This window comes from Giraffa tippelskirchi, chromosome 9 (genome assembly GCF_054371585.1).
Source record: "Giraffa tippelskirchi isolate mGirTip1 chromosome 9, T2T-mGirTip1v1.2.pri, whole genome shotgun sequence".
NCBI classification, from domain to species: domain Eukaryota; kingdom Metazoa; phylum Chordata; class Mammalia; order Artiodactyla; family Giraffidae; genus Giraffa; species Giraffa tippelskirchi.
Window position 1 is genome coordinate 144,803,136 of NC_137283.1, and position 13,345 is coordinate 144,816,480.

General features: G+C 40.4%; 1 protein-coding gene and 1 long non-coding RNA gene across 6 annotated transcripts in view; one reads left to right on the forward strand and one right to left on the reverse strand.

The window, feature by feature from the left end:
* ZC2HC1B (zinc finger C2HC-type containing 1B) overlaps positions 1 to 13,345 on the forward strand; it is a 52,062-nt gene that overhangs the window by 19,015 nt on the left and 19,702 nt on the right. For all 5 annotated transcript variants that reach the window (XR_014065848.1, XM_081531047.1, XM_081531044.1 and 2 more), the window contains one exon: positions 9,562 to 9,701. Coding sequence is in view for 4 of the 5 variants with exons in the window: in XM_081531047.1 (XP_081387173.1) it covers positions 9,562 to 9,701 (140 nt within the window). In the remaining variant the exon portion in view is untranslated. The remainder of the gene's footprint in view (positions 1 to 9,561; positions 9,702 to 13,345) is intronic.
* LOC145522036 (uncharacterized) lies at positions 576 to 6,891 on the reverse strand. Its single transcript, XR_014065858.1, has 2 exons — positions 5,555 to 6,891; positions 576 to 1,135 (listed from the first exon to the last, which is right to left on the reverse strand). It is a non-coding gene; the product is annotated as an uncharacterized LOC145522036 (long non-coding RNA).

The window sequence follows — 13,345 nt, forward strand, 5'->3', positions numbered from 1 at the left end:
GCTGCTCCTTGGCTTGTATCATTTTGATCTAATTGACATCTGTAGCTGTAATGTGATACACAGTGAAAGCAGAATATAATTGTTATCAAGTACACATGGAACATTCAACCAAGATAGACCATGTGCAGGACTACAAAGTGGATCTCAATAAATCTGAAAGGATTGAAATAGTACAGACTATGTTATTTGAGTACAGTAGAATTAAATTAGAAATTAATGAAAGTATATCTAGAAAACTCTTGAATATTTGGAAATTAACAAATAATTTCTAAATACCCCATGGATCTAAGAAGAAAATACAAGAAAAATTATAAAATATTTTGAACTGAATGGTAATAAAAACATACCAAATTTGTGGGATTCAGCTAAAGCAGTGCTTAAAGGGAAGTTTATAGCTTTAAATGCTTACATTAGACAAGGGGAAAAAGGTTTAAGTCAATTGCCTTAAACTTCCTCTTTAAAAAGTTAGAAAAAGAAGAACAAATTACACTTAAATTAAGTAGAAGGAAGAAAATAGTAAATGTAATTCATCATATTAACAAAATATTTTTTTCAAGCACATGGTCATCTCAGTAGATACAGGAAAAGCCTGTACAAAATACAATACCTATACATGTTTAAAAAAGAAAAAAGCTTTTAGAAAGGTAGAAATAGAAGGGAACTTCCTTAATAAAGGACAGCTCTGAAAAATCTACAACTAACATCAACTTAAAGGTGAAAAGCTGAACACTTTCCCACTGAGTTCAGGACAGAAGCAAGTATGTCCTTTCTGACCACTCCTGTTCAGCACTATCCTGGACATAGTACCCAATATAATAAGAAAAAAATTACATATTTTATACACACACATAAATTTAAAGGTTGGAGAGGAAGAAGTAAAACTATCCTTATTTACTGACAACGTGATCATGAAGGAGTCAATGTAGAAAATCTTACAAAACTACAAAAAATGCTACTGAAATTACAAGTTCATTTAACAGGCTTTCAGGATATAAAGTCAATATACACAAGTGAGTTGTATTTCTGTACACTAGGCGTGAGTGGGTTAGTTGCTTAGTCGTGTCCAGCTCTTTGCGACTCCATGGACCACAGTCCACCAGGCTCCTCTGTCCATGGAATTCTCCAGGCAAGAACACTGGAGTGGGTTGCCATTTCCTTCTCCAGATACTAGGCATAAACAGTTGAAAAAAAGGAAATGAAAAATGACATTACAATCATGTAAAAAACATGAAATACTTATGTATATATTTAACAAAATATGTGTAAGACTTGTAAAATGAAAACCGCAACACATTGCTTAGAGAAATTAAAGAGAACCAAAATAAATGGAGATATTTACCATTTTTGTGGTTTGGAAGACTCATGTATTGTGTTACAAAGTCAGTTATCCCCAGATTGATCTGTGGACAAAATGTAATTCCAATGAAGATCCCTGTGAGTTTTCTTGCCAAATGGGAATTTACCAGCTGATATTAAAATTACACAGAAATTCAAAGCCAGGATAGTTTTGAAAAAAGAATAAAATCGGAGGACTTACCTATCTGATGTCAAGACTTACAATAATATTACAGTAATCATGACAATTTGGTGTTAGAATATCAATTGAACAGAAAAGAGAATCTAAATATAGACCTCCCTCCAATCTATGGACAATTGATTTTTAACAAAAGTAGTTCAGAGTTAGAAAAGATAGTCTTATTAACAATTGATGCTGAGACAACTGGATATCAAAATGGCAAAAATTAATTTTGATCCTTATACATACACAAAAATTCAAAATGAATCATTGACCTAACATAAGTGCTATAACTGTAAGATTTCTAGAAAAAACAAACATCTTTGATCTAAGAGTCAACAAAGATTTTTTAAGCTGGATACAAGATACACTAACAATTTTTTTTAAAGGAAATTGATAAACTGGGCTTCACCAACATTAAAAACTTTAGTTTTGAGAGACACCATTAGGAGAATGCAAAGGTGAGGTATAGGACAAGTGAAGTGAAGTCGCTCAGTCGTGTCCGACTCTTCGCGACCCCATGGGTTGCAGCCTACCAGGCTCCTCTGTCTATGGGGTTTCCCAGGCAAGAGTACTGGAGTGGGGTGCCATAGGACAAGAGAAAATATTTATAACACATGTATCTGAGGAAGGTCAAATATCAAGAATATTTAAAGAAGTCTTACGACTTAGTAGTAAGACAACAACCCAATAAGGAAAAGGCAAGAGATGTATTTGAACAGAATGTCACACAATAACGGTCAATGAGCACATGAAAAGATACTCAACATCATTTTTAACAGGGACATGTAAATTAAAACCACAGTGAGATACCAGTACACACCCACTTGAATGGCTAAAATTGAAGACTGACAATACAAGTGATGGCCAAGATATAGAACAGCTGGAGCTCTCATATGCTGCTACTGGGAGTCTAAAATAGTATAGTCACTTTGCACTGGTATTTTCTTAAGTTAAACATGCACTTACCTATACAGCAATTCCATTGCTAGCTATTTATGCAGAAAATGGAAAACATGTCCTTAAAACAGACTTACACATTAATGGTCATAGCAGCTTCCTTTAAATAGCATAAACTAGGAACAACTGAAAATGATCAGCAGGTAGATGGATAAGCAAATTGTGGAATATCTACAAAATGGAATACAGCTTAACAGTAAGAAGAAAGTGTAACTATACATGTAGCACCATGGATGCTCTCTTATAGTAAGATATACAAGGGGTAACTCATCTTTAGTGACAGGAAAATAGGAGTCTGGGTTTGGGAGAATATTGACTGAAACGGGGCATGAGGGGACTTGTGGAGGTAATAAACTTGTTCCATATTTTAATTGGGTTGGTTACACAACTGAATGTATTTGTCAGAATTTGAATAGGTGCATTTTATTGCATGTAAATTATTCCTCAAAGTTCATTTTTAAAAGTAAAAAAAAAAGGACATTCCCTTGGCAGTCCACTGGTTAGAACTCCACACTTTTGCTACCAGGGTTATGGGTTCAGTCTCTGATTGGAGTACTAAGATTGTGCAAGCCACACAGCACAGCAAAAAATAAATAATAAATTAAACAAGAAGTAAAACAGAGTCACAGTGTAATACTATAAAAACCATCCAAAAAATCATCAGAACCTCAATACCAGAAAATACTCTTAATAACTGCTACACTTTTGCTAGGTGCTCATGGAAATATGACTTGGAATAGTCTGTTGCCTTAAGATGTTCCATAGAAAGATCTATGGCTGTAATTTTGATAAGACTTTGGCAACAAGCTTTGTATAATAAAAGTATCTTTTATGAGAACTGCTTCATTTTATAGCAGAAGCTGCAGGGTTGATGGCTAGCTTCTAGTTCTGTAGTTGAATAGTGAAAGCATGTCAGATGTCCCACTGTGTGAATTTCTGTAATTTCCACAGTGGGATTTAAAATGTGAGGATTATTGTTTCTTTAAAATAAATAATTCCCTTTGTAAGGCCTCATCAAGTGTACAGTTTATTTTCCTGCCCTTTAAATTTTTATACTAAAATATAGTTTTATAATTAAATTCTTCCCCATGCCCTTATTATAATTTTATGCACCAAGCAAAATGATTACCTCCAATAGCACATTTTCATTATGATCCAATTATTTTGATTGCACAGGGATTTTATATTAGCCCATATATCCTCCAGCTTAAATACTTAGAAAATTTATACAGACATAACTAGAGTTATTAATCATATGGTCTAGTATATATGAGTTTGGAAGTAATTTCCTTTTTTTTCCCCCAGCATGATTCCCTATTTTGTGGCCCAGTTTTTTGACGTGCATATGCTGCTGCTGCTGCTAAGTCGCTTCAGTCGTGTATATATTCTAATTCTTATGACTTAAGTGAGTTTGCAGTCATTCAACTTTCCAAGATTATGTGACAGCTTATGGGACAGTGATATAGAATATTTATAATTGGAATTTTCAGAGTCCTGGGATATTTGCTCATCGTTTCACAGGGCTATATATTGATACATGGGTATTCAACAAAATGCTTGCATTTTCAAATGATGCTTAATTTTCCACTTTAATCTTTCATGAGATCTGGAGTAAGACTTTAAAAATCATTATCTGTTGAAATAGCACATCATGATTTTATGACATTACTGGCGGAGGAAGAAGAGACTTGGATTGAGATGAGGGTAGAACGTGTAGCTCAGTCATGCTGTGTTCAAATTATTGTTGCAGAAAAAAAAAAAAACCTCTTCCATTCTCAGTGTATTTGATCTTCTCTTCCTCTGACCTTTTTTTTTTTTTTTTTTTAATTTTTTTTATTTATTTGGCTGTGCTGGGTGGCTGGGTCTTAGTTGCGGCATGTGGGATCTAGTTCTCTGACCAGGGCTTGAGCCCGGGCCCCCTGCATTGGGAGCACGGACTCTTAGCCACTGGACCACCAGGGAAGTCCCTTCCTCTGCCCTCTTAAGCCTGGGCTTCAGGTTCCTCCTATGGTCTCATGGAGGACCTGGAGCCTTCCTCCTTTCGGAGCTTATTCCATAGTGTTGTAATTGTCTGCCTAGTCCTCTAGCCATCTCTGAGATTTTTGTCAGCAGGAAAATACACTTCAGCTTGGTTGTCTCCATGGTGGGATATAGTGAGTGCCAAATCCCCAGAAAGGTGCAATGAATAAATGAACAAGTCAGATTAAGGAAGCAACACCGTCACTGCCATAATCATTGTCTTTGACCAAACTGTCTCACTTAGTAGCAGTATCTCTGATATAAACTGTATAAATTGTAACTTTGCAGTTGGTAAAACTAAAGAAATAACCACTGAACCACGAACTCAGTCCTAGATGGTTTTCTACACTATCGTAAATGAGTTCTGCATGCTAATGGCACTTTCTATTTTACTTTTCATAAGCAGTTTCTCCCTTGTTTGATATTTGGAACACAAGCCGGCTGGGCCTGTTTCCTTATAGTAACGGCATGTTCCGCCCACCCACTGTGCCACGCCCCACTGTGGATTATCATAAGTAACTTTCACAACACCTCAATGAAATAGGTGATATGTAGGTGCTGGGGAAATTGAAGCTTAAGGAGGTTAAGTAACGTGCCCAAGTGCACACATGTAGCAGGTGAAGAGCCGGGGCTCAAAACCAGTCAGGCAGGCTGTAGAGCCTTCACCATTTCCCAATGCTGTCTTCTTTTATTTTGCTCAAGGAATTTGTCACCATGGGAAAATTTTTGTTTCTATATTAGAATGCTTGGTCTATGATTACAGAGACATTGTATCCCCAAGTTACTTGGAGTGCAATAGGTGTTCAGTAAGTATGGAATTAACGATGAAAGGTCCATAGAATCAAAGCTGTGGTTTTTCTAGTAGTCATGTATGGATGTGAGAGTGGACCATAAAAAAGGCTAAATCTCAAAGAATTGATGCCTTTGAACTGTAGTGCTGGAGAAGACTTTTGAGAGTGAAAGCTCTGTAGCTCTTATGGTAAAGATTCTGCCTGCAATGCAAGAGACCCAGGTTCGATCCCTGGGTCAGGAAGATCCCCTGGAGAAGGGAATGGCAACCCACTCCAGTATTCTTGCCTGGAGAATCCCATGGACAGAGGAATCTGGAGAGCTGCAGTCTGTGGGGTCGAAAAGAGTCAGACATGACTGAGTGACTTAACACTACTACTACTGGAAAGCAAGCAGTTCAAACCAGTCAATTCCAAAGGAAATCAACCCCGAATATTCACTGGAAGGACTCATGCTGAAGCTGAAGTTCCAATGCTTTGTCCACTTGATGTGAACAGCCAACTCATTGGGAAAAAACCCTGATGCTGGGAAAGACTGAAGGCAAAAGGAGAATAGGGATGGTTGGATAGCATCACCAACTCAATGGACGTGAGTTTTAGCAAACTCAGGGAGATGGTGATGGACAGGGAAGCCTGGCGTGCTGCAGTCCATGGGGTCGCAAAGAGTCAGACATGACCGAGCGACTGAACAACAACAAGGGAATATTTCAAGCAAAGATAGGCCCAATAAAGGACAGAAACAGTAAGGACCTAATGGAAGCAGAAGAGATTAAGAAGAGGTGGTAAGAATGCACAGAAGAACTATACAAAAAAGGTCTTAATGATCTGGATAACCACAATGCTGTGGTCACTCACCTAGAGCCAGACATCCTGGAGTGTGAAGTCAAGTGGGATTTAGGAAGCATTGCTATAAACAAAGCTAGTGGAGGTGATGAAATTCCAGCTGAGCTATTTCAAATCCTAAAAGATGATGCTGTTAAAGTGCTGCCCTCAGTATACCAGCAAATTTGGAAAACTCAACAAGTGGCCACAGGATGGGAAAAGGTCAGTTTTCATTCCAATCCCAAAGAAGGGAAATGCCAAGGAATGTTCAAACTACCATACAATTGTGCTCATTTCACATGTAGCAAGGTAATGCTCAAAATCCTTCAAACTAGTCTTCAAAAGTATGTGAACCAAGAAATTCCAGATGTACAAACTGAATTTAGAAAAGGCAGAGGAACCAGAGAGCAAATTGCCAACATCCATTGGATCATAGAAAAATCAAGGGAATTGCAAAAAAAAAATCTGCTTCATTGACTATGCTAAAGCCTTTGACTGTGTGGATGACACGAACTGTGAAAAATTCTCCAAGAGATGGAAATACCAGACCACCTTATCTGCCTCCTGAGAAACCTGTATGCAGGTTAATAAGAAACATTTAGAACCAGACATAGAACAACCGACTGGTTCCAAACTGGGAAAGGAGTATATCAAGGCTGTATATTGTCACATTATACTTATTTAACTTATTGTCTTATTTAACTTATTATTGTCACATTATACTTATTTAACTTCTGTGCAGAGTAGTAAATACCAGGCTGGATAAATCACAAGCTGGAATCAAGATTGTTGGGAGAAATATCAACCACCTCAGATAATGCAGATGATACCACCCTAATGGCAGAAACTGAAGAGGAACGAAAGATCCTCTTAATAAGGGTGAAGGAGGAGCATGAAAAAGCGGACTTAACCCTTACATGACATACAATGAAGAATTAAGCCACCCCCCCCCAAAAAAAAAGCTGGCTTAAAACTCAACATTCAAAAAACTAAGATCATGACATCCAGTCCCATCACTTCATGGCAAATAGATGGAGAAAAAGTGGAAACAGTGACAGATCTTATTTTCTTGGGCTTCAAAATCACTATGGATGGTGACTGCAGCTGCAAAATTAAAAGACACTCCTTGGAAGAAAAGCTATGACAAACCCAGATAGTGTATTAAAAAGCAGAGACATCACTTTGCCAACAAAGTTCTGTCTAATCAAATCTATGGTTTTTCCAGTAGTCATGTATGGATGTGAGAGTTGGACCATAAAGAAGGTGAGTGCCGAAGAACTGATGCTTTTGAACTGTGGTGCTAGAGAAGACTCTTGAGAGTCCCTTGGACAGCAAGGAGATCAAGCCAGTCAACCCTAAAGGAAATCAGTCCTGAACATTCACTGGAAAGACTGATGCTGAAGCTAAATCTCCAATAGTTTGGTCACCTAATGCAAAGAGCCAGCTCACTGGAAAAGACCCTAATGCTGGGAAAGATTGAGGGCAGGAGGAGAAGGGAGCAACAGAGAATGAGATGGTTGGGTGGCATCACCGATTCAGTGGACGTGAATTTGAGCAAACTCAAGGAGACAGTGGAGAAGGCAATGGCAACCCACTCCAGTACTCTTGCCTGGAAAATCCCATGGGTGGAGGAGCTTGGTAGGCTGCAGTCCATGAGGTCTCTAAGAGTCAGACACAACTGAGTGGTTTCACTTTCACTTTTCACTTTCCTGCATTGGAGAAGGAAATGGCAACCCACTCCAGTGTCCTTACCTGGAGTATCCCAGGGATGGGGGCGCCTGGTGGGTGGCTGTCTATGGGGTTGCACAGAGTCGGACACGACTGAAGCGACTTAGCAGCGGCAGCGGCAGCGGCAGCAAGGAGACAGTGAAGGACAGGGAAGCCTGGCATGCTGCAGTCCATGGGGTCACAAAAAGTTGAACATGACTTAGCAACTGAACAACAGCTACCAAAGTGTGAAGTAAAAGTTAAGTGTTACCCATTTCTTTTATTTCAATTTCTTATCAAATTCTTTCATTTTATGAGTATTCATTTTAGGAAATAATTTGTTGAAAAAGAAAACTCCCCAAACTGCTTAAAAATATGCCTTCAAAAAAATCTTTAGCTTTGAACATATCGCTACTTTAAATATCTATTCACACATGTAGGGATTTTGGCTATACACTAAACCAAACTTCTATGCAGAGCTTAAGATGGTACTATCTCATATCCTTCCAGGGAAGAGAGATGGTTATTATCCTATCTCTTGAGTGTCCACTTTGTCATCCCTTCAAGGTGCCTAAAGCAAAGCAAAACAACACAACCCCCCACCACCCCCATTGCTGTGGAGGAAGAGGTTCCAACCTGGTCTCAGAACGTGTGAGCATTTCCCTGATCTGAGAAGACTGGGAATCTTTTGCAATTCTCCTTTCTCCCGCTGTCTGTGTGTGTGCATGCTCAGTGGCTCAGCCGTGTCCAACTCTGCGACCCCATGGACTGTAGCCTGCCAGGCCCCTCTGTCCATGCGATTATCGTGGCAAGAATACTGGAATGGGTTGTCATTTCCTTCTCCAGGTTTTGTTCCCAACTCAGGAATGGAACCCGTGTCTCCTGCATTGCACGCAGATTCTTTACCACTGGGCCACTGGGGAAGCCCCTCCCACTGTGTAGTAATTGCAGATGGGACTGACTGAGACAAGCGAGTACTCTACACCCAGACCTCAGAGGATTCCATGCCCCAGCAGCTGCCAGAGAAGTTCTGACACTGGAAGCTGGAGTCCTAGCATCCCTTATTTCCTTTTTATCTTTTTGAACCCTCACCTATTCCCTTTTCCTTACCCCTTTTCTGAACATATTAATGTCTCCTCACTTAGGAGTTCAGTGGGAAAATCTAGTTATTGCTGAAGGAGTGTGACAGTTGGTTTCAAATTCCACCCCTCTCCCCCAGACATTTGGGCTTTCCAGATAGCTCAGTTGATAAAGAATCTGCCAGCAATGTGGGAGACCTGGGTTCTGGGTTCGATCTCTGGGTTGCAAAGATCCACTGAAGCAGGGAAAGGCTACCCACTCCAGTTATTGTGGCCTAGAGAATTCCAAGGACTGTATAGTCCACGGGGTCGCAAAGAGTTGGACACAACTGAGCAACTTTCACTTTCTCAGTCATCAATGCCAATTTTATCAGTACCACATATATAATTAATCTATTTTCTAAAAAAGCGTAGCATGTAAATATTTTAAGGGAACACTCCTAATTGAAATAAGTGCATAGGTAGAAAAATTTTCCTCCACCTTGTCCTTTATCTGATTCCTTGCGTGTCTCCCCATCTGGAACAGGCTGTCTCAAACCAGAGTTTGGTACCTCACTCTTTTACGTTGGAGCAGAGTTCATATTCTATTTATTTCATTTCGTATAGTCCCTCCCTTCCAGAGTTGTTTTTGAAATGTCAATTGCCTTTTCATTGTTATCTTTACTTTCAGATTATATTCAGTGTCCATATTGTATGAGGAGATTTAATGAAACCGCAGCCAGTCGACATATTAATTTCTGCAAGGATCAAGCCTCTCGCCGAGTCTTTGATCCAGTCCAGACAGCAGCCAGATTGGCATCCAGAGCACAGGTATGTCTCTCTCCCCAGGTATTGGCTCCTATGCCCTTGTCTGCCTGGGGAACGCAGGTAGAATTTGCAAGGGAACCTAAATCACCTGTCCTGAGAACTGTGAGGATCGGGACAGCCAATGACTGTCACTCATCTTCATGGGACTTGGCTACTTTTGAGCAATACTTTCCAGCTAAACAGCACCATGGGATGTTGTAGAAAAAATTCTCTAGAGGGTCTGAAGATTCTTAGATTGAAGACTTAGATATCTTAAGTATTGTTTCTATACGGTTATGGTAAGACTCTAACCAATGGTGATTATCATCAGCTTTAACCACCCCCAATAGTATTTAGAACCTGAAGTGAAACTGGCATAAGTGGAGGAAACTGCCACAAGGAGGCTGTTCTACAGCTTTGCGTTTGCTCAGTGGAGAGGGGTCTTCAGCCTGTTCAAAGCCGCAGAGTCATCAATGTAAAGTAAATAAATAAAACAGCTCTTATAAATTGGAAAAAACCCTGATGCTGGGAAAGAGTGAAGGTGAGAGGAGAAGGGGATGACAGAGGATGAGATGGTTGGATGGTATCACCGACGCAATGGACGTGAGTTTGAGTAAGCTCCGGGAGTTGGTGATGGACAGGGAAGCCTGGCGTGCTGCAGTCCATGGGGTCGCAAAGAGTCGGACGTAACTGAGCAACTGAACTGAACTGAACAAATAAGTAAAATGACAGCTGGACCAAGAAGACAATAGATTTATAAAAACAACTGGAAACAGCAAACAGCTCCATATACATCAAAGGTACTGGAGACATAGCTTACAGTATACTATGAAAACCGTTGGTTTCGTAAACATGGCTTAGATGCCAAGAAAAGATTGTTATATTGTTCAGGCACTAAGTCATGTCCAACTCTTTGCAACTTCCATGGACTATAGCACGCAGGCTTCCTTGCCTTTCACTGTCTCCCAGAGTTTGCTCAAACTCATGTCCATTGAGTCAGTGATGCCATTTAACTGTCTCATCCTCTGTCGTCCCCTTCTCCTCCTGCCCTCAATCTTTCCCAGCATCAGGGTCTTTTTCAATGAGTCAGCTCTTCACATCAGGTGGCCAAAGTATTGGAGCTTCAGCATCAGTCCTTCCAATGAATACTCAGGGTTGATTTCCTTTAGGATTGACTGGTTTGATCTCCTTGCTGTCCAAAGGACTCTCAAGAGTCTTCTCCAGCACCACAGTTCGAAAGCATCAATTCTTCAGCCCTCAGCCTTCTTTATGGTCCAACTCTCACATCCATACATGACTACTGGAAAAACCATAGATTTGATTAGACAGAACTTTGTTGGCAAAGTGATGGCTCTTCTTTTTAATACACTGTCTAGGTGTGTCATAGCTTTTCTTCCAAGGAGCAAATGTCTTTTAATTTCCAAAGAATAGCAAGGAGAGATAAGAAAGCCTTCTTAAATGGCTGCTATCAAAAAGTCTACAAACAATAAATGCTGGAGAGGGTGCAGAGAAAAGGGAACCCCCTTACACTGTTCGTGGTAATGCAAACTAGTACAGCCACTGTGGAGAACAGTGCAGAGATTCCTTAAAAATCTGGGAATAGAACTGCCATACGACCCAGCAATCCCACTGCTGGGTATACACACCAAGGAAACCAGAATTGAAAGAGACACATGTACCCCAATGTTCATTGCAGCACTGTTTACAACAGCCAGGACATGGAAGCAACCTAGATGTCCATCAGAAGACGAATGGATAAGAAAGCTGTGGTACATATACACAATGGAATATTACTCACATATTAAAAAGAATACATTTGAATCAGTTCTAATGAGGTGGATGAAACTGGAGCCTATTATACAGAGTGAAGTAAGTCAGAAAGAAAAACACCAATACAGTATATTAACGCATATATATGGAATTTAGAAAGATGTTAATGATGAGCCTATATGCGAGACAGTAAAAGAGACACAGATGTTAAGAACAGACTTTTGGACTCTGTAGGAGAAAGTGAGGGTGGGATGATTTAAGAGAATAGCATTGAAACATGTATATTACCATATGTGAAACAAATCGCCAGTCCAGGTTCAATGCATGAGACAGGGTGCTCAGGGCTGGTGCACTGGGATGACCCTGAGGGATGTGATGGGAAGGGAGGTGGGAGGGGGGTTCAGGATCAGGAAACATGGCTGATTCATGTCAGTGTATGGCAGAAACCACTGCAATATTGTAAAGTAATTACCCTCCAATTAAAATTAATTAATTTTTTTTAAAAAGCCTTCTTAAGTGAATAGTGCAATGAAACAGAGGAAAACAATAGAATGGGAAAGACTAGAGATCTCTTCAAGACAATTAGAGATACCACAGAAAAGATTAAGTGGGTCTGAACACTTAACAGTAGAAGCATGTTTAGAAAGATTTCCATGATATCCAGCATGTCATAGGAATGGGACCCTCTCTAACAATAGCACACCCTACAGACGATGGATTCTGATCTCCACATATACTAGACAGTTGCTGAATATCTACGCTGTACCTACTGCTGCATCAGGTACTGGTTGATCAAGGATTTGTGATTCAGAGGAGGCGGCACCCTTGGAAGCAATGCAGTAGGAAGCTGTAGTGGTTGACATATACAGGAGCACGGTGGAGGCAGAGGCCACTTGTGATTCATGGAAAGCTTCAAGGAGGAGCAAATACTTTCCCCAAAATATCAAATGAGTTTACCGGTCTAGATTTGAAGTTGGAAAGGACATTATGCACTAAATGTCCAGCCCGTGACCTGAGGAGCCCACCATGTAGAGCTGAAGGATAGAAGGCCTGTGGGCGAGTGACAGGAGGTGGACAGGCCAGGTGAGCATCAGAGTCAGGAGGGCTTTAACCCAAGTGGGCTCAGAGAGGAGGAAAAGGGATTAAGTGGATAGATGCCTTAAATCTGAGGCCGACCAATCTGAGGGCCTGGAAGCAGGAATTGAAAGTCTCCAGGAACCCCAGAAGTCCTGTCCATCTTTCCTTTTTGTCTCTTCTTCCTACTCCACTGCTGCTTCATCTTCTCTCTGCAAAACTCGGCCTTTCTGTCCAATTGTCCATCACTGGCCTCACACATCATTCTATATGCAATGTAGACTGGTTGCATGATGCAGACTAGAGTAACATGGAATTGGTTTCTTAGAAAGATCACCCTGGTCGTTAGTGTTCAAGATGGGCTGGTGAGAGACCAGTTAGAGCCACGACAACCGAAAAAGAAAATGAGGGCCCAGAGTAAGAGGACTGATGCAGGGGTGTGTGTGTGTGTGTAGGGTGTGGATTTAAGAGATAATTGTTGGAGCTGAGAAGCTGACTGGAATATGAGGTAAAAGAGTATCAGGGTTAGCATAGAGGCTTTTAGCTCCAGAGCAGATAACACCGCACATCTAGATGAAAGAATACAGAAGGCAGAGGTGGGGAGGTAGTCATTTTGGTGGGGCAGGCTAGAGATTCAGTCTTTACACCTGAAATAGCATGGGAAGCAGTGCAGTGTCAGAAGAACTTGGACTCTACAGTCAGTAGTCAGGGTTTGACCTTCAGTTTTATAGTATGTGTAGGTTAGTTTGGACAAATTCCTTGAATTCTTTGAGACTCACTTTAACCTGTGTCTGACTGAGCTGTTAGGGGGATCACAAGTAACA